Genomic DNA, 25,710 nt, shown 5'->3' on the forward strand with positions numbered 1-25,710 from the left:
AGATAACTGTTGAAGTAATGAGACTGAGCACATTCTTTATTTTGTATTAATGGATTAATGTTCCTCAGATTATATTATTACTTTTAGAGATGCATTGCATGTCCATTTTTTCTGCATTGCATTTAAAATCAGGTGGCTCTAAGAGTGGGGTTTGAACCCACGTGGACATACAGTCATTGGATCTTAAGTCCTGGTCACTAAAAGTGTTTTCTCTTCTTTGTTGACTGACGTGTTCATGTGCTAATGTGGTTTAATGGACACTAGTCATGTAGTCACTGGTCATAGGTTTGAATCTGACGAAGCACAATGTTGGTGAACTGTATGGTCTCATCAATGAATGCATGAATTAAGTGTAAGTAAATGTACATTTTTTATACAAAAGGTTGTTTTGAAACACAAATGATGGTGTATGGAACATTTCTGAATCATGCTAGATGACGATCATGTCTGTATGATGCCAGTTTTGATGCCGTCATTAAAACAAGGAGATACAAATATATTCTAAATTTGAATGAGAAAAAAACTAAAGCATTTCATACTGCAATACTGTGCGCTCAGACCAAAACTCTCTCTCTCTCTCTCTCTCTCTCTCTCTCTCTCTCTCTCTCTCTCAGTTTCTCCCTTTCTGGCTCAACATCATCTCATCCACACAGAGAATATTACCGAGAAGGAAACAGGTTGCAACGGAGCTCAACTTCTGAAATCGTGAGATAATATTCACGTCTTCTTTACTCAGTATTTTTTTTTGCAGATTTCAAAACTAGAAGAGAGACCTTCTCTTAATTCTCGACATTTTATTTAACTGTGACTGCTTTTTTCACTTTTTGTCACAGGCGACAGGAGAATGTGATGTGTTAACAGTGCAAACATTAGGAGAGACAATCCTGTAGGATGAGAGACTTAAACAAGTCCAGCAGTCTGAAGATAACGGCCATGGTGAGATCTTCACTCCAGAACGTCATGCTTTTTCTACAGCACATCCAAAGCATGACTGTCACCTCACCACCATACCAGAAACTCTCCAAGGTAAAGGCTTCTTTGTATAAAATGTCTTTTATTTAGATCTCTGTTTGATGTCCATAATTAGGTTCACTTATGTTGTTCGGTGTTTGGGGCGTTTTGTTAGTTCTAAAACATAAAATTAAAAAGTATAATAAAAGTATAAAAACACATGAACCACCTGTGTGAGGTAATGAATCTTAACTATGAATACATTGTCAGACGATGACATAAATTCAGATCTATCTGCGGTTTTGTATTTCTTTGGTAAATGGAAGAATTAACATTCTTTGTTCATGTTCTGATTTGTGTATCAACAGCGTTGAATGTGTTGTAGCTTTACACGAGTATTTCAGACAAGCCCCTTAGTTTCTTTTTCAACTCTTTTCTCGCCTTTATTCATCCCGCTCATTGTGTGACGCTGTAGAGCTCTTTGTTTCTTTAGAAATGATTTTGATATTAAAGCATCCTCATTTACACATCGAACAACATTGCTCGAATCTCATTTGATGTTTTATGGGATTTAGCCATTTCAAATAAGTCACTTCACAGCTTTTTTTTTACCAGGAGTGGTGTTCGAACTTTTAACTTTTTGTTTCTGTAACAGGGTTCAGGTTTTAGAAACCGGTTTGTTGATGACGTCAACATTTAATAAGGCATACTGTATGTGATAAATCACTATTCTACTCATCATTTAGCAGATGTTTTGGATACACACGAGTAGAATCATCATCTAATACAGTGGTTCTCAAACTTTTTCGTTGTAAGGCCCCCTTTGTATAGAGTGCATCGCTTTGCGGCCCCCCAAATAAAGACTTATAATCTTAATTTTAACATTTTTATTTAAACAAAAACATATTCGGTTATACAATGCTGAAACATCAATTCTTTTGTCTGGTGGTCTTATTTTTCTGATGTTTGATTGCATAAAATCTATGATCAATTTCTATATTTCATAAAATGCCACAAAATCTGTGGCCCTCTCGGGGCCACGGCCCCCAGTTTGAGAACTACTGATCTAAGAAATCACTTCGCTTCAGCATATGAGTTCTTAATGTATTTGCAAGGTTAGAAAGTTCTACCAGGAGTGGGGTTTGAACCCACGAGGAAATGCGTCCATTGGATCTTAAGTCCAACGCCTTAACCACTCTGCCATCCTGCCATCCCGATGAGTCCCCTCCACAATTCTTCAACACCTCCTGATCATTGATGGCGAAAGCTCTTACGGGTTCAAACCCCACTCCTGGTAGAATCCCCAAGGCTTTAAGTCTCTTATTGTAATATTCGTGTGTTTCAATTGGGATGCACAATAAATTATTGGCCATGTCGGTATCGGCTGATAAATGGTCATTTTATCGGTAGATAATAAAAATTGAGGCCGATATATTATAGCCGATAAATCATAAATCATTACCACTGGTTAAACTTCTTCAGCTGCATGCTGCTCACAATTAAAATACAGTACAATACTGTTTTTCTGTCGTGATCATTCTCTTACTGGTATTAGCAAAACACTGGTTGATGTAGATATAGTATTTATGAAAAATCTATCTGAACTTGAGCTTTTTCTTTTACCAGTGGGGTTCGAAACCCACGAGAACATACGGCCATTGGATTTCAAGTCTAACCACTTGACCATAAGAAGGCATTGGTGATAACATCTAACAAATCACTTTGCTTTAGACATTTAGCATATGAGTTGGTGACGCATTTTCATCGATTTAAAGACTAGAAAGTTCTACCAGGAGTGGGGTTCGAACCCACGAGGACATACGTCCATTGGATCTTAAGTCCAACGCCTTAACCACTCGGCCATCCTGGTCACGTCATGGTGCAGAACTCCCTTTTTGACATCATTTTTGACTGATAACACAAGCCAGTTTATAAAAGATCCAATCACTTTAATTCTTTTTTTATTTCTGCTGTATCTCAGCTCATGAAATGACGCCTGTATTGTGAGTTTGTTGTATTGAACTTGTTCCAGCTTGTATCTTCTCTTCTCCTCAGATAATTGTGGCAAGGCTGTGGTTGGCACCGCATCTGTAAGTTGGCAATAGCATTACTGTAATGCATTGGCATTTATCAATCTTCCAAACCAAGTGTGCGCATCTCTTGATTTACAAGACTAAAAGCAAGCAAACTGTACAGCCAAGTAGAAGATTGATGTGCCAAGATTGATGAGATTTAGCTAGAGACATAAAACGCTGTGGGCATATTTTCACATGCGAAGATTAGATATGAATTGTCGCAAAACAGTTCATGGGATGAAATCTAAGAACATGGATTGTTGAAGCAAAAGCAATGCATTTCATGAACCAAACGGTTTTACTATTAAAACTGAAAGACTCTCCGAAAAGATCTTTGATCTTTGAGAGGGACAGTAGGTCTCCACATTTTATTCTAGACTATTCCATAACTAGAAATCATTACAAAGTAAAAGGAACATTCTAATGATGGCCAAGTGGTTAAAGCATTGGACTTGGACTTAAGGTCCAATGGGTGAATGCTCTTATGGGTTCAAATCCCAATTCTGGTAGAATCCCCAATGCTTTAAGTTTAAATAACTTAGTGAGCACTTTCATGTGAAAAAATTCATCCGTGTACACACAGGAAAAGAATTCAATACTTTGTTTTGGTCCTTGGAGAAACAAGTTTGATTTAATTTAATCATTTTTCTTCATAACTCAGATTCTGTATAATTAAATGTTTTTTACATGCATACATTTGCTTGCACAGCATCATAATGCATGACTGCAAGTAAACAAGATTTGATTCAAATGGAAAGGTGGTAGATGAGTGGATATCTGGTCATCCTTTTCGCTCTACATCACAGTATTATATTATATAACATGTTTAGCAGTAATCGTGTTATTTCACTTTGCCTTTCCTTGCACTAAGTGCTGTCCAGTTAATGGAAGAACAGATAATGGGATTGGCATTTTTACGGATACCGGCATAAAAGCCACAGACTGTCTGTTTCTCTTCTTTAGAAACCAGGCGTGAGATGGGCCTTTATGGTTGTTTGGCCACATTCCCCCTGACATAAATGCACAAGTCATATGAATGTATTCATACGTATCAATATAATAATAAACACACACAATACAGCTAAATTCGTGTTCTTTTATTTTTGCCATCTCTTCTCAGGATATTCAGACAGAAGTTGATGCCCAGAGTAATTCTTCTAGAAAGGCCCCGGGGAGTCAGATATTGAAAACCAAACTCCAAGGGCTGGGCAATGTTGGCCTCATTCCTATAGCCTCCAGAAGGTACAGACTGTGTAGTATAATATAGACATGTACGCAGATGTTCATGCTTTGAACTTCTCTTTGACTCAGAGATTGTTCAGAGAAATGGACTGAACTCATAGCTGTCTTGGAGGAGCTGTGGTTCTGGATAGAACTGAAGGACGAAGAACTGGCAAACCGGCAGAGAGATGCTAATGATGACGTACACGATTCACTTCAGCAACAAGATCACTGTACGGTCAGTCATTCTGTATGTTCTTAATCATTTTCAATTAATAGAAAATTGTGATGTATATTATTCATTAAAATTAAAACTTTTAGATAATACAGTGTCTTCTAGCGCGCTTCACTTATTTGCGCCACAACAGTGAACAATCTACAATCATTCGAATGCTGTTCGGAGATCTTGCTTTATCGATGGAAATCAGACAACAGAAATTTTGCTTTTAATGTTGGTCGCACATAGCTTTAATTCTCAATTTGCCAGCTGATGTTTAGGTTTTGCACATTGTTTTTTTATTTTTTATTATCTTTTGGTAATGATGTTGAATGTGTTCGACACAGGCCTTGAGCAGTGAATGGATAGGTCGCAGACATGTAATCAGAACTCTGAATCAGACGTGTCTGTCGCTGGAAGTTCAACCTAAAACAAAGGAAGCCCAAAGAAATACAGAAAAATCTGCAGGTGAGATATGTGTGTGTTCTTCTCTTAATGTTGTTTGTATTTGTCTCGATTAAGGATATTTAAAGGGGTCATATGGCGTGAATACATGTTTTTCTGTGTCTTTGGTGTGTTATAAGTTGCACATGCATGTATTAGACACATAAAATTGCAGAAATGAAAGTGTGGGAACAAAAGAGTCATTCTATCTAAGAGCGAATGCTCACCCAGACCTGCCTGAAACGCCTTGTGTAGCCACACCCCCACAAATCTACGTCAGTTCATGGTATGATTTGACTAAGACCGCCCAAATGTATACGCAAGTAAGGTGGGTTTACCCGTCAGAACAATTGAAGAGGAACCTGATGTTCTTTTTGTTTTGTAAGATGCGCAGTATTCGACCAATCACTACGCACTGGTTAACTGGCCAATCATAGCACACCTCACTTTTCAGAGCCATGAACTTGCACGGTATGTGGAAAATACAGCGTTTTTGAACCATAAATCGTGTATACACATTGCATTACATCTAAAACAAACAATAATATTCGTTTTAGCCGTGTCATATAACCCCTTTAATATACTGTAACAATCTCAATTGTGTTTAATGTCACAGATAAACATATATCAAGTATTTCTCATTTGGCAGTAAAAGAAATTGACATTGTATAAGTATCTATATCTATTGTATAAGTATATTAATCTTTCTAAAAGTCATCATTCTTGGAAGAGAGAAACATTTGATATCTCTTATTTTAATGGCAGTCTTTGGTAACCCTTTAAACACTCTTCTAAGGGTCTGAGGAGACACATGTGACATTAGGATTACTAGATTTCACCCAGCAGTCATGTTTTGAAGAATCTCTGTTGTCTTTCTGACACAAATGGTCGTCTCTGGCATTCAACCACTAATTTTTTATGGCACCTTTCATTTCTTGAGGTCACAGTTTTAGTCTACAGCATCAGTGCTACTTGATTTATGTGTCTCTGTAATGGCTCCGTAGAGACGATAAAGCTTGCAGGACACAAATTGAAAAGTGAGAAAGTGGTTTAGTGACCGGATGTAAATCTGTGCTGGATTTATAACAGCTGATCGCAAAGAATATATTGGATTCCTTACTCAGGAATCATGAAAAAAGAAATGACCCTGGTAAGTGCTGGTACCCACAGTATTTTGTTTTTTTCTTCATCTCTCTGCCATATAAACTAAAATATTCAGTCACTGAAACGAAACCCACTACACATTTTATGACGTTAGCAAGTAGCCCACTAAGGCAAACATCTGGAGTTAAATTTCACAAACTTATACTGCGACTTGGATGTCTTGTTTGTGCTTTTTGTTTTGTTAAAATATCATTACCATGTACGTTAGGGTTGGGGGTGGGCTTTAGGAATATGGACCAATCAGATAGCAGCATCCTCCCCGCATCAACCAATCAGAAGAGAAGGATTATTAGCACGACAAAGAAGTTAACTGAACGAACGAACGAGAAAATCGCTCGAAGAAACGAGCGCGTATAAATATCTTAAATAAAGAGCATCGGAATTCTTTCGTAAAATCTCCTGTAGGACATCAAGGCAAAAATGCCCATATTCGCGATTCTCTCTCAAATGGCCTGAGAAAGCTCAGCTGCTCTACTAGTACTCCTTAATATTTACAATCATATATTTTTTTAATTACAGTGATGTGCTTAAGTTAAGTTTTTACATTCAGAGCCTGTCTGTCATAGTTTAGTTTAGTGCGCATGCTCCGTCTTTGGCGCTCGTGCGTGAAGTTAAATTTTGAGACGCTTTTTTCCATCGTCACGTGTACGATACTAATCAAGTAAATAAAAATTGGCAAAATAGCCAACAATTAAACAAAGCAAGAACATTGTGATAATAACATGACTGACATGTTTAATCTGCTATCAGAAACACCGCAGGATGAGAACTTTCATCCATCTCGAGCTTTTGAGGTCGAGCGACGCTTCAGCTGGCAGCACGAGCTTGACTGGGCACTGAGGAAACTTCAAGAGCTCCAAAATGCCATGGACCAACTGGACCTGGGCCTGGGCCTGGGCCTGGGCCTGGCCGAGGTGGAGAATGAAAGTTACCCTTCAATAAAGCACGGAGTGGTGGTCGACTGTGAACTTGGGAAGGTTGAGAAGATGAAGGTGAATGAAACGTATTAATGCGCTTGCTAATGTTAGCTTCTGGTGTTATCAGATGAGCGTAAACTGATTACGTTCTTATTTAACGTTTCACAGGGGAACCGATAGTGTATACTTTAGAAACTATCGCAGTCGTAGTTAGATACTAGTATTTTTTAACCTTACCATAGTAAATAATAAAGATAATTAATATATTATTATATGCCACAATATCTATAAATGGATACCCTCAAATACATTTACTTACATGAGACGTTTTGTTGAACACACTGTAAAACGCTCTAGATTTATAATTTGTAGGTTATAGATATATAATATTGACCAACATATTGGCTATAACATAAAAGTAATTATTGTTCAAATGCATAAAGATAATTAATATATTATTATTGAAGAGCTTAGTTCCAAAATGAGATAACTCAGTTTTTATTTAATTTTTTAAATCATGTTTTTTATTACGTTATGATGTTTTTATTGTGGATTATTGTGTTTATTGTGTTTTATTATGTTAAAACAAACCAACTGCAGTTTGATTGCTATTAATTGGAATGCACAATAAAAATGGTTTTTGAATTTTTTTTAAATAAAGTTATCTCATTTTGGGACCAAACCCTTCATATGCCACAATATCTATAAATGGATACCCTCAAATACATTTACTTACGTGAGAGGTTTTGTTACACCCATATATATCCACGCATAAAATGTTAACATTTCAGATTCTGAATATTTCTTTCTAGTCCACACACTAGTTATACAGATGCCAAATTGTGCTTCATGGACAAGAGCACATCCAAACCCCACCGTTCACATTGGAGGCTTGACCTCGAAGGATTGATTCTTCTTAATCTTGCTTTTGATCTGTCTGTTGTCCTCAAGCCTGATGAGTGTGTGACTATCATGTTATTCTGACGATCCTGCGGGTAAAAATATTGACCTTCCGGATCGATCCGGGCAGCCGGAGGACATCGATAATTAAGCCGCTATATCCGCTATGACACTCCTGGGCCTTGTTTCGCCAACAACCGAATCAAATCTGTCGACTTGTTTGTGTAGCTCAGACAACAATATTTTTCTCCCCAAACGATTGTCTTGGGATTCTGTGTAATAGTTTTATTAATGTAACTGACAGGGTTGTACAATATTTCCCTTTGGGAGAAGGCATTGTCTATCACAGAAGATGAAAGGGGCAGTAATTATATTGTGCGCATCTAAAGACTCGTTGAAGACAGGTTTGTTGATGCGTCTAAAGATTTTAGAAGTGAAGTATCATCAAAAAGTTATTCTTAATAGCCCTGCCTTTATCTTTCTCCAGACTGCCCCCTGCCTAGTTTGCTTTAAAGGCTCTTTCATTTTTCTGAAGAGACCAATGATTTCAGCTGGTATTATGTCTCTGTTGAGGAGGTCTGTTTTGATCAGGGAATTATGGTATTGTAGTTCTGATAGCGCTGTGTCCTTTTATCTTTTACCTTCCCTTAAGGAATATATCTTTTTTGTAACATTTCAAAATCTTACCAGGGGTCCATGGGTAATCGGCACAGACAGATGCGATGCTCTCGAACGGATAACAAATGTTTGCTCCATGACTTCTTGTCCGGTAAGTTGAGTTCCCACAGTCAAGAAGAAATAAAATGAGCAATAAATAAATGTAAAACGAATAATGGAATTATGTAAGTTTTAACCCTGGAAAGCTAATGGAAAAGATATAAGTCTTCTGTCATTCAAGATGAATATATAATGATTTGTTTGAATCTTTGTTCAATCATTTTTAAATGACCATTGTAAGGTACAATAAAAACGAAATACTTGGCTCTTCCCAAACAGTTTCCGTTCAGTGCCCATGGCAGAGAGCTGTTTTTCAAAATGGCGTCCCGTATTATATCAAGTAAGTTTTATTTACCCTAACAACAAACAGCATGTCTATTGTAAAATGACATTATGCTTTAACGTGTTTTAAACAAGTTTTGTCAACCGTATACAAATTTACAATAGCAGTTGTAGTTTTCACTAAAATGCCATTTTAAATATTGTTAAACCATAATAAATGTATTACATTTTAATTACGTTTAGTCATGAGCAGCAGACCACGTCCTGGGACCATCCTCAGATGACACAACTATTTCAGTCGATGGGTCTGTTCTGTCACCTGTCAATCAATGTCAAGCAGTCTGCATGCATACAAAATACATCTTAGTATGCAAGCTGTCATGTGTGTGGAGTTGTTGGAAATATATCTTGAGGACCTTTTTTCAGTGAGATGATGTTTACAGACATTTCTGATTTATGTTCTGTATGTTCTCAACCCTCAGTTGATCTCAGTCAGGTCCGTTTCTCCGCCTACCGCACAGCCATGAAGAGCCGTCGGCTACAGAAAGCCCTTTGCTGTGAGTATATGTTTCATTTAAAGATGAATGCAATATTGTGCTTTTTGTTGAAAATGAACAAGAAACAAGAGAACAAACCCCATTCAGTCCATGCTGTAATACAAAGAAACAAGCTTGTAGATATTCTTCTTCTGTTTACAACTTTAGGTAAAGCGCTGTTCAAGGAAGATGTTTTGCTTGTAATAACATTTCAATGAATCAGAAAATTACTCTTCGTTTAACTTTGCCACTCAACTTTGTCACTCATGACGCCTCAAATCGGCAACTCCCATTGACAACGAACCACTTTTATTCACTTTGTTGCTCTAAATGACTGAATAAATCATGAAGAGAAGAAACCACTTACAGGAGGCAATTTTGACAAAGCAATCTCGAGTTCTCTTTGGTAATTTTGTCATGCACGTTTAGGGCGTTTATGGTACACCATCCATGAGTCTCTGGCTTCCAGTGCTACGCTAGGTTTTCTGAAAGCTTCAGAGGCACCCGCTGATAACATCAGTACAGTGCAAACTATGCAGAAACAGCCTTCCGTCAAGTGACTTGGATGGTGTTTTGGTAGCAGACGTTGCAGTCGGTTTATTGCTTCACATCGTGTGTAATATTGAAACTTATAATTGGTTGCAAATCTGATGAATGCTGATAAGAAATATCATTTTCACCTCCATTTCAGCTGGGAATTTTCATTACGCGCCGTCGGATGAGTTGCGCGCTGGTGACTTTCATTAAAGTGCCTTGAATTAAATCCGTTGTGGAGTTAGAACCAAGATGAAATCGCATGTTAATATCGTCTGTCTGTTTCAGTGGATCTTCTGGACCTCAGCGTAGCCCAGGGCGTCTTTGATCAACACGAACTCGCTCATAATGAACAACTGCTAGATGTTCCAGACATCATAAACTGTCTCTGTACAATCTATAGACAACTTCAGCAGGTTCACCCACATCTGATCAACGTCCCTTTATGTGTGGATCTGTGTCTCAACTGGCTTTTAAAAGTCTATGATAGGTATGTTTAGATTGTTATGTGTGTGTGTGTGTGTGTGTGTGTGTATAAGATATATACAAAGTCAAACCAAGTGGCATCTATTGGTAAGTAAAATATAAATACTGTATGTCAAAGCAATACATAGCATATAGACGTTTTTGGGTTACTATAATGTATATGTACTAGGCCACAAAAACCACAATATGTACAACTTTTGAAAATCTACAACATGATCTCACGGGAATTAGTAGCTATTTTACGAGGTGGCTTATTAGAATGAATTCGTAGGTTGTGATAGTACAAAAACATATGATTACTAGAGAAAAAGAAATACTAAAGTCCCACCCCTAACGTCACTGGTGCGAAAGCAAATCGTGTGAATGAGAATGTGTGAATTAATACGAATTAGCCACATCGTAAAATCTACTGTTTCTTATACATATGTTTACTGCTAATTTTCCAATGTTTCAACATCTGTATTCTTATCAATGAAAACACTACAACTGGGATAAGAAATAAAATGTAGAAAAAATGCGGTTTCTGTGTGCATCTTTGATAGTGACAGAAGTGGAAAAGTTCAGGTGTTGTGCGTGAAGATCGGCTTGTTCTCTCTTTCAAAAGGACAACTGGAGGACAAGTACAAATGCAAGTACTCTGCAGTCTTCGTGAATATATGTGGCACAAAATCCCATTTTGTTTTATTTTTTTACTGTAATACCTCTGTACCACTTCAGCATGTTTTAGAGACTCATTTAAAAGTCAGATCTCTTGTTAGAATGAAATGCATCATTTCCCCATCGTCGTGAAGTTTTCTCATCCCAGTATTCCCTTAAAGGAGTAGTTCACCTTCAAAATGAAACTTCTCTCATCATTTACTCGCCCTCTTGTCATTTCAAACCTGTATGACTTTCTTTCTTCTGCAGAACACAAAAGAAGATATTTAGAAAAATGTTGGGAACAGAACAGCCCCCCGTTCACTTCTATTGCGACCGATGCCAGTGAATGTGGGGCTGTTAACAACATTCTTCAAAATATCTTCTTTTGTGTTCTGCGAAAGAAAGTCATACAAGTTTGAAATGACGAGAGGGTGAGTAAACAATGAAAGAATTTTCATTTTGAAGGTGAACTACTCAATTAAGTCCACACAGAGAGGTCACAGAAATGTCCTTCCACAGATCTGTTCGCTCAGGTTGCCAGCGCTGCAGGTGTGTGTGACCAGAGGCAGCTGGCTGTACTGCTTCACACCAGCATCAGAATCCCACATCAACTCGGGGAGGCTGCGGCATTTGGAGGCGGTAACACGGAGCCCAGCGTCCGTAGCTGCTTTCAGCATGTGAGTTTAATGAAATGTTCTGGGTTCAGTGCAAGTTCATGCCTTCAGGCATCGTCAGTGTCACGCTGTCCGTAACCACAGAAATTCATTTGAACTTGCTTGGTGATGTCACCATTCACACTGCAGACCTTTTTCCACCCAGAAAAGTCACCGCTAATAAAAACAATTTGACAACATTACAGCCCAATGCTTATTGTATTTAAATTATGATTTTATATGTGTATTTGAGGTATACTATATATTGTTTTTTTATAATGTACAAGCAAAGTGGGTGGGGCCGGGTAAGGACCTCGAGTCGTGACTTGAACTCAGGTCGCCCAAAGTGCAGATGTGCTACATTTCTGGAGCACTGTCCACAAGGCCACACCCTCCGACTATATATTGGACTGTTAACACAAAATGAGTTTTTAACCCTAGATTAGCAATGTTTTGCATTTATTTATCTGAAAAGGGGCTTACATATCTTAAATGGAGTATTCATTCTTTTTGTTCAGTCTCAAATGCTTTCACATGTCTGAGCATGTGGCTGCGTGGACGGCACTCCAGATATGTGACGCAACTGTGCCCTTGGAGACCCGAGTTCGAGTCCCGGTCCTTTCCCGAACCCGCTCCGCTCTCTCCCCACAATAACTTCCTGTCACTCTACACTGTCCTATAATTAAGGCAAGAAGCCCAAAAATATAACTTAAAAAAAAAGCTTTCACGCACTTTTAAGTTTCAGAATCTGAGGGAAACGGTTAACAATGTTGAACAGTGATGGCAAAGGCTATTCTGCAGTTTTATATGACCATCAGTGTGGATTTACCACCAACAGTTTCACACAAACCGCTATTAAATCCAGACAAACTCGTATAATCATTTTGATCATCCTCGTAAAAGCGCAAATAAGTCCCAAGGTTTACAAATGTAGTGTAACTGTCAATTAATTAGTAGGGTAAAGGAAACATGAACCCTAAGATAACGTTAATAATATATAGTTATATATGCATTCATGAATAAATGAATCATTTCACATAGAAAAGTCATAATGATGATATACATAATGGCACAAAACTCGAGTGTATGTGACGTTTGTAAATTCCGAAAGGAAGGCGCTGGATAACTAAACGTATGCACAGGCGGGTTTATTTGTTAATTGAACCTCATCGCTACAGATCAACGAGTTTTGACGTATGAATAAATGATCAACTCGGAGTGAGATTTTATCACACGGTTCTGAATCTGTACGCCTGACAATCCTCACAGCTAATGCACAAACCACTAAAGATATTCAAATGAAGTTCACTTGATTTATGCGCATCAATTCTCGATATCATATGATGGAGTGCTTTGTGACATCCACATATATATATACAGAACGCTCCACTTCAAGCTTGTACTTGTGTCACACTGGCGCTCGTTTCATTTAATGTTCCATGTAATTAAAGCCTCCTGATTGTCCTGCTTTTACTGGCTTGCTGTAATTGATTCATAACTGTAGTAAGAGTTGTATGCCGTTGGGACGGACAGTGAGACCCCATTGGCAGCACTAGCAAAATTATTAATGAGTCCCTCGACCTTTGTCCAGAAAAGTAATGAGGAGTTGTAGTTCGCTTCTGAAATGATGAATAGACCATTAGAGAGCTTTTAGACTCAGCCAACTTCATTATTTTATGGTGTTTGAAATGTGAGCCGTAATGAACGAGAGGTCGTTCTGTGCTTTGGGTTTCAGGTAGGCGGCGAAGACTTCATCGAGCAGGAGCAGTTTGTGGATTGGATGCATTTAGAGCCGCAGTCGATGGTGTGGTTACCTGTGCTTCATAGAGTCGCCGCAGCAGAAACGGCCAGACACCAGACCAAATGTACCATCTGTAAAGACTGCCCTATGATGGGATTCAGGTAGACCAAAATCAACCATCACCAAATCTCCTTTAAACTGCACTGATAGATCAGAATAGCAGTGTTTAACTGTCTGTTCTCAGGTATCGAAGTCTGAAGCACTTTAACTACAACGTGTGTCAGACGTGTTTTTTCTCGGGAAAGGTCGTCAAGAACCGTCATCTCAGCTACCCCATGGTGGAGTACTGCACCCCTGTGAGCATCTGCATCTTTTTGACTAAGTTTTATATCAAAAGTTTGTTCTCATGAAAGCAGAACTCGGGAGGTAAAAATCATATTTATTTTCACCATAGCTTATTCTTTTTCCATTTCCCAAATCGATTCTCATCAAAAAACATTAAGCACACAGAACAGACTTAATTTTTTAAAATAAATGTCTGTGGAGAAAAGAAATGGTAATGAAACCGTATTGCTCTTTACCAAAAGAATAACTGGAGAATGTTTCTTCAGAAATAACTGCTGTAAAATGATGAAGCCAAAGCTCGTGACAACGGTAGTGTATTTGTGTGTCTGTTACAGACGACCTCCGGTGAAGATGTGCGTGACTTCACCAAAGTACTAAAGAACAAATTCCGCTCGAAGAAATACTTCACCAAACATCCCCGCCTGGGCTACCTGCCAGTGCAGACCATTCTAGAAGAAGAGACGTAAGCAGTTTTACCGGACAGTTCCTCCTGTTCTGATCATTTGTTGGATAAAGATATGAATAGCAAAACCTTTTTGAGTTTATATACGGTATATTTCTGCCATTCATTCCCAGAAGGACTATGAGAACTCGCTCTTTCATAGCTCGAGACATTTAATGGAGGTTTAACTTTGCCTCAGGTGTTTCATTAAAAGAAGAAAAAATGACACTAATACTCAAATCTTAACTTAAGCGAAAGTCTCAATTTTCTCTTCAAATGTCTTTGCTGACTAGAAGAATCAACTGAGACACATTAATCATTTTTTTAAACAGTGCCAGATTATATTTTTTAAAGATTTCCTGTCTTGTTATGTGATGTCATCGGTTGATTGTAGTGATAATCTGCATCATTTACGCTCATGAGAGACACATAACTCCGGTTTTACTAAAGCTCTATTCATGTGTCATCTGTGTGCTGGCACACATCACAGGCCATTCGTTCATATCCCCGCAAAACATCAACAAGCTAACGGTGTTTCTTTCTCATGCAGGTGAATTTAATTATAAAAGCAATCAGGTATCTGTTAGTCACATCATTGGGGGAAATGAAGAGACGGGCATTTATCATGTTGAAGGCAGTCTTTAATGTTAAAACAAACCACCGGCTCTCACAGCATGAAGAGTGTTTTTGCTATTTTTATTATAACTAAAATCAGATATTTCAACTGTTTATCTTTTAGTGACACGGTAACTTCCTCTGCAAATGTTTAGATCATCACACCATTTTTTAATGCCTTTTATACATTCATTTTGTTTTAGCCTTATCCAAAACCCACGCATTCTTCTATGATAAAACTTCCACATGACAAAAGTGCCTTCATGAGGAATCACGTATTTACGTGTATGACATACAGTATGTTATTTTTATTCTGTTGTTTGTCTGCAGACCAGTAACACTTTTAAGCCCATGTCCAGAGGATTTTGAGTGAGTATCTAAATATCTCTTTTTGCAGTTTTGTTTGTTTCTTCTTTGTTATCTTGTATTAGCTTGTTTAACCCGCTTAAACATAACAAACCGCCTCAGAGGATGCCTTAATGTTATTATGAAAATGTCAGTGCATTAAATGAGAAATATCAAACCAAATGTCATGTGCAAACAAATGCTACCAGAGCATTTCTCAAAACAAGATTCACATTTCTAAAGCCATTACTTAACTACGAGGTGATTTTTATTGCTAGTATGAAACAAAAGAAATTTAACAAACGTCGCGGAACGGGTTTGCTCTATTGCTTTAACATAAATGGTACTCGGTTTGCATGGTTTGGAGTATAAAATGCATTCTATTTGCATTCTTGAGTTTAGCTTAAGTGGCCAAATACTTTTTGTGCCAGTAAAGATGCTTCTAATGGAAGAGATGCTCATGAACAACACAGCAGGGAAGACTTTCTTAATTGGCAAGAGTAAAATATGCACATCTGCTGTTTTTAAAAGTCACCAGAAAGCCTCCAATCTGCATTCATTAACAAGCAGATGTTTTCAAATGAAGCTTTCTTCTTTTGCATCCTGTTACGAGGGTCCTGGGATCGCTTAAAAGCCTTTTGTTTTCTTTTTTTGCTTTCAGCCGAAAATATTTGGCATGTTCTTTTTTCTTTAAGCTTGTTTGGCTGAATTCTTCTAAATATTCAAGTGAAAAGTAAAGTGACAGCTGCAGTGAGAAGACAAATTCATCATGTTGTGTTACAGCTGGATGCTTCAGTTTGATGAATGCAGATCTTTCACACGTCTATATGTTTTCTGGTCGCCTCAGAGTAGATGCAACATGAAAAAATAGTGTCACGCTTTCCGTTTTAGCACTGCTGTTTTGAATTTCTGCAGGAGAGACGACCACAGCATGGCTCAGATTCATGAGAGCTCATCAGATCCAGCTGCATGCGTTCATCAGAGCCCGTCTGACACCACAGTCATGAAGAATGAGCGGGAACAGACGGGTCATTCTCAGAGCGAGGGTGAGACAGGTACCCGGACCACCTCACCTGATAAACAGGTGCACTGATGTGTTCTGATGCATCCAGAATAATGCAAAAATGTATGTCTACATGTAAGGAAACGTGTTTAACATGATTGCTGATGTTATTAAAGGGATTGTTCACCCAAAAATGAAAATTCGGTCATCATTTACTCACCTTCATGTCATTTCATACCTGTATAAATGATGAACACAGAGAAAGATATTTGGAAGAATGTTAGTAATTTTCAGTTCTGGGACATCATTGACTACCATAGTAGGAAATCTTAAATGGTAGTCAAAGGTGCCCTAGAACTGTTTGTTTACCTCAATTCTTAAAAATATCTCATTTCGTGTTCAAAAGAACATAAAAATACAAAATTCTTTCCCTGATTTGGTGGTCAATGATGTTCTGGAACTGAAAGTTGCTGACATTCTTCCAAATATCTTTCTCTGTGTTCATCGGAAAAAATGTATACAGGTTTGAAACAACCTGATGGTGAGAAAATGATGACAGAACTTTAGTTTTTGGGTGAACTATCCCTTTAAATATATGCTATTTGACCCTCTTTTTAGTCTTTGCTATCTGTGTACTGACTATATATAGATAAATCACCTTGACCACGGTTCAGAAAAGGGACGATAGTTCTGCAATAAAGTCTCTTGCATCATGTTTTCAAATGCTGCTTGGTTTAATATTTTTATCTGAAACAAGTCACATTCAGACATTTTTTAAAGTAGCTTCGGTATCGCAGATACATTTTTGTGGGGCGAATGCATCAGGCATCTATAATTCCACTTTCCTTCAGATCAGATCTGTAGGTCTTTGCTCATCGTCTCATAGAAGACTGGTAAGATCTGACATCTGTGATCTTCGTGTGTGATTTTTATCTACTGCTATCCAGGATGACTGATGCAGTTTTGGCGTGACAGCACTTTTATCATCTCTATCTTCTCAAACGGTGCAGATGTATCGGTTTATCCACGAGCTGCTCGCTGGAGTCTGACCGGAGTGACACGTGGGGCGATCACGTAACTTCCTCCCAGAGGGACTCCGGTCATGCTTTAATGCCACTGATAGTATACACAAACATTCTGTCACCCGCCCTGGCTTCTTCATTCAGCCCTGACCATCAGTTCTGGTGACACATCTACACAAAGCTGCTTTGCAAAGATGCGTTGTTGAATGCAGACAGTGGAAAAATTCCATTATAGTGCTGCAGAATTGATTTATTCCGTTCGTATTTTTGAAACGTGTTCCTTGAATTGTTTTCCTATGAATGTTCTTGTTTATGCACTTTATCTGGGTGATCTTTTGTTTCTTGTAATGCTTGATTTTGTATTGTCTATTATTTCGTCCAGATTAACATTTGAGAAGAATCATAAAGGTGGAGTATCCGATTACTAAACCATTTTTATTGTAGCCAAATAGTTATTTCAAATATTCAGCATTAGGCATTTGTTTGCTTTTTCTGTTACATGTTTGTCAGAGATGCAAGGTGACAGCGTTCATTCACTTGTTTGCTGTTGATCATGTAAATGTTTGTGATTAAAAAACTTGAAATATCTACTTTTTATAATTTAGATTTAAGGCTGTTCCAATATCCATTCTGAGTCCGTTTGATTAGTGCTGGTGTTTGATTATCATCAGCTGCACTAGAAATGTGTTTTATTTCTTACATTTTGTTTTATGTAAAGCTGGATCCTGAAAGAGCACTTTGCATGAAATATTTTGTGTTCTGAAAAGTGATGGAAAGTCTTTTTATTTTGATGGGGTCCGTTTATAATAACGGCCTTAAGCTTTCAAGGGGTAATGGTTTGACACTGACCGATAGATGACCAACATTGTTTAAAGGATGATTGAATGTTTACAAAGCACAATGCTACGCTTTGTGTTTACACTGCAAAAAATGACATTCTCCTTTTTCTCAAGTACTTAATTCAAGTTTATTTTACCATAAACTTAATTCTTATATTATTTTTCATAAAACAAGTATAACCAAATATCTCAGGTATTTTTTCTTGTCAAGTAATTGTATTTTGATTTAAGAATGTTTAGATATTTGTACTACAGAACAAGACAAAGACACTTTGCATGTCAAAATGTCATTTTTTACCATCTAAACGTTTTTTGCATTTGGAGGCTCCGTGTATATCAGCTGTTTAAACTCCACCAGACCTTCTGTAAAAGCCCATTTCCATTAGGGTTCCACCAGCAGATGAGCCCACCCGACCAGTCGCTCGGCTCTGGGGCATCGGGACATTTATCATGTTTTGTCATGTGGATGTTTTGGTGCAGAGGCGAAATGATATTGTGATAGACAATACTGAAAGCGAGACACTGTATCTTATTGTAAGGATTATATAAAAATGACCTTGTTAATGTTCATACATACAGATTATAAAATACTTATGAAGCTATGAACATTTTTAAAAGAATGTTTTCCTGTCATTTGTTTAAAGAGTTTATTATCTCATTAGAAATATGTTTCATAATAATAATAATTTCCAGTTTCTCTCTTGCAGTTTCTGATGTATATGTTGTAAACTGCAGCAGCACCTGGTGGCAAAAACATTAAAGCACTTCTGGTATCACTGCTAAAGGAATCAAGACATTTTAAAATATCATCTGTAGCCACACCAAACTCGAATTAATTTCCATGACTTTTAATATTTAAAAACAGTGGAGCAAAGCATTACCCAGACGTTACAGGGTTAATGTCATTACTGGCAAAATAATTTCTGTCCCAGCTAATTTGCATAATAATTAAATTAAAAAAAAAAAAAATTCGTAGCTTCATAAATTTTTTATGTAATCTGTTGTTTGCATGTGGTCATGCTCAATGAAGTAGCTCACCAGTCTTTGGATTTCCTCAATTTATTATAGAATCTTGACAAAACGCAACTAAGGATTCATATGAAACTGTAACTTTAATAAAAAAGGACATCAAACGTCTTATTTTAAAAAAGAGTCTTTTGGACACTAGCATGCATGAAAGATGACAGAATGAACACAGACATGTATAGCAGGTGTCAGGATTTGGTGATAATGTATACTTGCTTTAAGAAAAAGTGGAAACCATGGAGTGAATTAACTTTTCAAACAAATAAACACTAAATAGCCAAGTGCCCTCATACAAGCATGTGTGTGTGTATATATATATATATATATATAAATATATAGTTGAAAAACCTACAGTGTATAAGTAACAATCACTCCAAAAGACAAAGAGACATTGTGCATATTGACAGATGTCTTTAAAAAGAGATCACTCGGATGTTTCATAACATTGTATCAGAAGTCATACCTTTGTGAAAAGTTCTCAAAAATAAGTGGTGTAAAAAGTATCAAACAAGGCAAAGATTAAAATATTGCAACATTTCAGGATGTCACCAAACTGAAACACTGTAACTATACACCTGAATAGACATATAGGTAAAACTGGACTCTAATCGTAAACCGGGCTGTCCAGTCCTCCTTCTGGAGACCGGTCTTGCAGAGCTGCATCTCTAATAAACACACCTGAATCAGATCATTCATAACATCGATCTGTGAGTGTGTTTGAGCTCAACTCTGCAGGACACTTGCCCTCCGGAAGCAAGTTTGGACATCCCTGCAGTAAACCCAGGTAATGTTGGAAGAGAAATATCAAGTAATAAATTGCCATCGATGATCTTTGTCTCACAGACAAACTGGTGTAACGGAACATGCTTCGTGTCAAACCCCTGAGAGACAGAGAAATATATCTCCACATGCATTGTGTGCGACCACACATCTTAACAGGCTACATCAGCGGTCCTCGTACCCGTCCTTGCAGGTTTATGTGCAGCGACTCGTAATCGAGACGATTGAAAGCAGTTTGTCAAACAGCACATCATTGACATTTACACAAATGTCTTTTTTGCAGGTAATTTAACGTAATGGCACCAGTGAAGTTGGCCAACGTTGTTTTTTCAAAAGACGGAAAGACCAGAATAATCGCTGCGTGTGAGTATCAAGTATATTGTTAAAAAAACTAAAAGGCATAAATGCTTGTTAGAATTTTGGACAATAGTCTCAAGATACAGTACACATGCATCTTGAGTTCATGCATTAGAAACCCACAGTCAACAGATTTCTTTTGGTCGTTTCCATCGTTTCAACGATTCATTGTTTCCGGTTTGATGCTACAAATCAAACAAAGAAATAAACTTGTAAAAAAAACCTTGAAAAAGACAGAAAAACCATCATCTATACATTGAAGATATTATTTAATAGAAAAACGTCTCTTCCAAAAGTGGTTTATTTTCTTGATGCTACAGCTTGAGTTTTTTCTACTTTGCCATAAAAAAGTGCCGTTCTGTTGAACAAATAAGGCGTGTAAAATGTCTATCAGCACATCTGATGTATGATAAAACAAATCAAAACCTCTGAGCAGCATTTCTGTCTGTTTCTGACCGTCTATATGACTGGTTTCAGCACTGAGCGCAGAGATCGTCCCTCCTTCGTGAGCTCTCTCGTGAAGCTCATGCACGGGAGCGGTACGGCGTCTTCTCTGCGTGCTACTGTGTTATACTTGCAGGTCTTCAGGTGGTCTGCCATGCTGGAAATGTTGGCGAACTTCCACTCGTTCACAGTGTCAAAGGCGGTACTGAATCTCCACACCTAAAAATAGAAGGTTTATTAAGGTTTTGGTATTTGTATCTATGCATCACATACAGTTTTTAAGCAAGATTAAAACAGATATAGAATAAAACTACAAATTTTTGTTTTATTCATATCAAAATCTACCAACAGATTTGTTAAATAGTCGATTATATAAGTAATTTTGCATAACAGCGTCTGCTATATGTACATAATATTACACAATATTTGTAAATAATGTTTTTTAACATTCATTTTGTAATTTTATAGCCATTTATTTGCATGATATGATACGATATCAATTGTAGATACTAGGTATCAATAGCAGCCAATAATAACATTATTTCACCACTAGTTTTACATATGGAGTGCTCTGATATAAGGGTCACAAAATATTAGTATTATTGACAATATTAAAAGCCATGATTATTGATATTGTGTTAATAATATCGAACGTTATTCAACAACCATTTGACATTTTTCAACGATTACAGACTTTTTCTTTGCACGAAATAAAATCAAATATGAATGAAATTGAGAGCAGTATTTATGAAAAAATTCCACAGCAATAGTTACCGTGATAATAACGATACAGTGAATTCCTTTGACCACGATAATATTTGATACCATGATAGCACTACTCAGAATACTCAAAAACAACTTTAAATACCTTGTCTTGTACCAGCCAGGATGAGGTTCCATCATCGCGTTTTGTCTTCTCCCAGAGCAGGACCACCATGCCACGGGCCTGAAGCAAACTGGCACACACATTCCTCATAGTGCGTGACACCCGGGACAGCTGGCACAAGCTGAAGCCATCGAGGAAGCCTGCAATATGTTGGAGTAACTCAAAGGGCAGGTCGCTCAGACGGTCACAGAGGTAGCCATAATGACAGGCGCTTCTTGCAAATGGTTCATCTGGACAAGCTACTAAGCCAGGCTGGACCCCAAAAGAGCCCAAATGTCTGTCATGGATGATTCTAGAACCTTGTACCGAGGGGCAGAATCTTCTCTGAGAGTGCGTGCATCCGTAATACGCCAGCGGGCATCTCTGCTCCATCCATCCATTAAGACCTGCGTGGATGTCCCCGTGGACATTCTTAAAATGGGATGAGAACTCGTCCCTGCGAAACAGCTGTCCGCACACGAAGGTGAACATAGAGCGCTGTTTGGTCTGATAGCGAGTGACACACTCCAAGACCAGGTCCAGTCTGAGGCTGTGGAACGGGCTGGGGTTGGATAGTTGTGGACTGGCGTGGTCACAGGCGGACGCCGAGGCGATGTCGCCCACCATGGTGCTGGTGGCCAGTATTGCAGAAGGGAGGGAAAAGGTCTGGGTGCCCAAGTCGATGCGATACCTGTCAACAAAGCGACTGTCTGAGATGCTTCTACCGCCAGGTGAGTCACCCAAACAAAAGAGCAAGGCGGCCGTGATGAGGTCAATGCCATTAAGGCCCATTGGATCATCTGCCACTTCAAGGTCAGACGTGTCAACCGACTTGTCCTCCATCTTGGCTTTGAACAAATAGGGGTCGTACAACAGTGCCTTTCGCCCATTGAGTGTAAACAAGTTCACGCCCCTGAGTGCCTGGAGGTTCTCCAACTTGCGCTCCAGCCATCGGTCTTCAATCCTTAAAGGCAAATGGTGCAGGACGTTGTTGTGCATCAAGTTAGGCAGAGGGATAGGCAAAGCAAGAGGTAGTTGAGCAACTTCTGGCTCCCGTGCTACAATAGGCATGGAATGATAAGGCAACACCTGCCTGACATTTAAGGATGCATCTTCAAGATTGTCCCGGTTGTCTTCGTCCCCTTCCTCATGAAATCCATTGAGTCCGTTAAGTTCTATCCCACCATTCACTTCCTCCTCTTCCTCAGAAGACATGTTCACCAACCAATCATCTCCTTCTTCCTCTGGGTCCACTGGAAAAGGACAGTCGGCTCCACCAACAGCTCCCAGATCAGAGTCTGAGTCCGTATCACTTTCCTTCATTTCTTCATTCCTAAAGTCCCCATCGCCATTCTTGCCACCTACACAAACTCCATTTCTCTCCTTACCTTTAGGATCTTCCACAATCAAGTCGATATTCTTTGCACTATTAAGAACTTCCAAAGTGGCTGCAAAGTCTCTACTGTTCTCCGCTGAGATTGCGTATTCTTCCTCCTCCGTTTCTATCAATTCTGTTTCACATGGGTCAGAGTTCATCCTTTTATTTTCCTGATTCTGCACTTCCACTGTTTTCGTCAAGGTGGTTGCCACTTTCAGAGACTCCAACAGCATACGTTGATCCTGAAGAGCCAAAGCCATATCAAGCTGTTCCACATCACAAACTTCCTTACTCAAATTCTCGTAGGACTTGCGATCGGCATAGCTCACCGGCCAGCGGTTCCATTCCATAGTGCAACACACAACGCTGGCTGGACACGTTTCAAGGTGCTGAGCCATCTTGACTCTGGGGACGGTAAATGGACATCCGAATCCATGGTTTAGACATGGCACTCTTTCATACGGGCACAGCAAGCGGTGTTCATTCAGTTTGCATGAGTGGAAAATGGCTCCGCACACAAGAGGGCAACCCATGAGGTCACAGGACACACTAGCTTCCGGTCTTATCATACATCTTCGGTTCACACATTTCAAGCAATGGACATGAAGCTCCTCCATTGCAAATATGAATGATTGTCTTGTTCCAAAGAGGCTACACCAAACACTGTGAAACAAAAGAAAACAAACCATTAGTTCTGATGCCTATTGCAATATACACGTCAACAAATGTAGCTAATGTTTTTATTCCCATTTTGAAATACTGTATGTATGATTGTGTCGACAACGATAATATTATAATCTTATTTTGGACACACATGTTTGGGTGTAACATAACACAAGGCTTAAAATCTAAGCCTGCTGTTCATGTGGCAAGTCCCCCTCAGCTCCGAAAAATAAATCAGAACCCGGTGCCCTCTTGCAGTATGTTTACCAAATCGCTAAACCATTGCATTGCCATTTCACAACTCTCCTTCGGGTCACAGCCGTTCTTCGAGGACTGGGAAGGAACATGACCCCTCGTATTTGAACGGCATGTTACAGGAATCAGTCCTGGCTTTCGTTCAAAAGAAACACTCGCATACAGATACTGCAAAGTCATTCAAGACGCTGCTCTCCCCAACACATGACAGGGCCTGGCTGGACGTGAGCAGTTAGTCTCAATCGGCATGACCTAAATGCAGTCAGTCTAGGTTAGTTGGGGGTCTGTCATAGCAGGGTGAAAACTTTGAATTATCAAGCTGACTTCAACATGGCCACTTAATGCCAGCTGGATATAAACATTGCGAAATGTTTGTGTACAATGCCTACATGCAGACATGTGATGACTCCTTTTGCAAGACCAAAACAACTGAGTGTTTGGCATAGAGCTCAAGTGCATTGCCAGAGTAATCTGGAATGGTTGCACAAGCAACTGCTTAACAGGTCACAACAGGTCAGGTAATCACAACAGACTACAAACTGATCTACTTTACTGACCCCCAAACACAACGTGACCCTAAACATGATCCCAACATGGGCCACATTTAGGACTTCACTCTTTATTAGAGGACCAGATAGGCTGGTTGAGTATGATATCTTATATTTAAGATAGACAGACAGACAGACAGACAGACAGACAGAAAAGTTAGATAAAGAAAAACTGAGAGAGGTAGACAGACAGGCAGAAAAAGGGAGAGGGTAAAACAGATAAAAAGACAGATACCTAGTTATAGAGAGAAAGTAAGCGAGAGGTATGCAGACAGATAGAAAGATAGATATACAGACAGACAGACAGAAAAAGAGAGAGAGGAAAACAGATAGATAGAAAGAAAGATAGAGAGAAAGTGAGAGAGAGATAGGCAGACAGACAGACAGGGGGAGAAGTGTGAGAGAAAACATAGAGAGAGGAAACCGACAGAAAGACGGATAGCTAGCTAGATAGATAGAGACAGAGAGAATTAAAATGAATAAATCTAAAAAAACAAAAATTCCTAAATATGACATGACCCACACTCGTGACGTCATCGACCGCAATTCTCGTTTTCTAGAGATCAATCTGAGACGATCCAGTCAACACTCATGAAACCCAAAGCATGCGAAATATACGGACTGACAGCAGTAACATGACAGTGTCATGAGCACTTTTACACCAATAATCAATGAACACACACCACTGAAGCGTTTACAAACATTCTTATGTGTGTATTATGGTAAGTCGGTGCTGTCATACGTAAAACATAAACAACGCTTTAGCATTAGCGCGTTAGCCGTGAATTCTGCAACGAAATAAAAACACACAAATAAAATAAATAACCACATTAGACTGACGAATATAAATGATCATATTTAGAGGTCAAGTAAGCGTTTGATGTCATTTATATAAACTCACCTGTTTGATTGATTTGAGCCGCTGAGGAAACAAGTTGAAGTAAACACACGCATGCAGTATGAAAGTGTCTTACCGTCGATCTGTTGATCAGTCTTCAGTGAAGTAATGTGTCGTGTTTTCGGTCATTCGTGTGTAGTCGAGAATATTGACAGTGTGTTATGATTTCGCTGCTATCTGTGTATTTCTGTTGAAATCTGTGTGAGCAGCTGACCGACAATGTACAGAACTGCGGCCCACCGGTGGGCGGAGTCAAAACGCACGCACGCACGCATACACACAAACACACTCAAATTACACTAATCTTTATCTTCTTCTTTGATTTTATAGGCGGTTGGCAAACCCAAACACACAAATGTTGGGTATCAATGTTCAAAGGACTAAATGACTTTAATACAAACTGTATGC

The 25,710-nt window shown here is 38.6% G+C and overlaps 2 protein-coding genes and 2 non-coding genes across 9 annotated transcripts; 1 reads left to right on the top strand and 3 right to left on the bottom strand.

Moving 5' to 3' along the window:
- The first annotated feature begins 612 nt into the window (after positions 1–612).
- LOC130560564 (utrophin-like) lies at positions 613–20,415 on the top strand. 6 transcript variants are annotated; one of them, XM_057344430.1, is made up of 19 exons: positions 613–705; positions 834–1,026; positions 4,147–4,268; positions 4,338–4,485; positions 4,812–4,932; positions 6,823–7,064; positions 8,580–8,658; positions 8,886–8,946; positions 9,132–9,193; positions 9,371–9,445; positions 10,247–10,448; positions 10,987–11,072; positions 11,603–11,760; positions 13,472–13,638; positions 13,722–13,833; positions 14,158–14,285; positions 15,210–15,248; positions 16,140–16,350; positions 17,175–20,415. In XM_057344430.1, the coding sequence occupies exons 2-18, from the start codon at positions 892–894 to the stop codon at positions 16,315–16,317; spliced, it is 2,115 nt and encodes a 704-aa protein (XP_057200413.1). In that variant the 5' UTR covers positions 613–705; positions 834–891; the 3' UTR covers positions 16,318–16,350; positions 17,175–20,415. The 6 variants fall into 6 exon arrangements, with proteins under 6 accessions (XP_057200413.1, XP_057200412.1, XP_057200414.1 ...); XM_057344429.1 differs by having other exon boundaries at positions 645–1,026; XM_057344431.1 differs by having other exon boundaries at positions 645–1,026; positions 16,140–16,308.
- Positions 2,079–2,161, bottom strand: trnal-uaa (transfer RNA leucine (anticodon UAA)). The gene has a single exon. It is a non-coding gene; the product is annotated as a tRNA-Leu (tRNA).
- Positions 2,739–2,821, bottom strand: trnal-uaa (transfer RNA leucine (anticodon UAA)). Its single transcript has one exon. It is a non-coding gene; the product is annotated as a tRNA-Leu (tRNA).
- A 119-nt stretch (positions 20,416–20,534) lies between the features above and the next one.
- fbxo30a (F-box protein 30a) lies at positions 20,535–25,538 on the bottom strand. The gene is made up of 3 exons (XM_057344428.1): positions 25,379–25,538; positions 21,564–23,601; positions 20,535–20,914 (listed from the first exon to the last, which is right to left on the bottom strand). The coding sequence occupies exons 2-3, from the start codon at positions 23,553–23,555 to the stop codon at positions 20,711–20,713; spliced, it is 2,196 nt and encodes a 731-aa protein (XP_057200411.1). The 5' UTR covers positions 23,556–23,601; positions 25,379–25,538; the 3' UTR covers positions 20,535–20,710.
- Between the last annotated feature and the right edge of the window lie 172 nt (positions 25,539–25,710).

This window comes from Triplophysa rosa, linkage group LG10, assembly GCF_024868665.1.
Source record: "Triplophysa rosa linkage group LG10, Trosa_1v2, whole genome shotgun sequence".
Lineage (NCBI taxonomy): Eukaryota > Metazoa > Chordata > Actinopteri > Cypriniformes > Nemacheilidae > Triplophysa > Triplophysa rosa.

Bases quoted from the DNA above. Each gene is read 5' to 3' on its own strand.
- LOC130560564 (XM_057344430.1), top strand. From the start codon at position 892: ATGAGAGACTTAAACAAGTCCAGCAGTCTGAAGATAACGGCCATGGTG. The intron at 7,065-8,579 runs GTGAATGAAACG...AAATCTTACCAG, and splicing joins GGAAGGTTGAGAAGATGAAG to GGGTCCATGGGTAATCGGCA. The intron at 8,659-8,885 runs GTAAGTTGAGTT...CTTCCCAAACAG, and splicing joins GCTCCATGACTTCTTGTCCG to TTTCCGTTCAGTGCCCATGG.
- fbxo30a (XM_057344428.1), bottom strand. From the start codon at position 23,555: ATGGAGGAGCTTCATGTCCATTGCTTGAAATGTGTGAACCGAAGATGT. The intron at 20,915-21,563 runs GTATTTAAAGTT...TTCTATTTTTAG, and splicing joins CCTGGCTGGTACAAGACAAG to GTGTGGAGATTCAGTACCGC.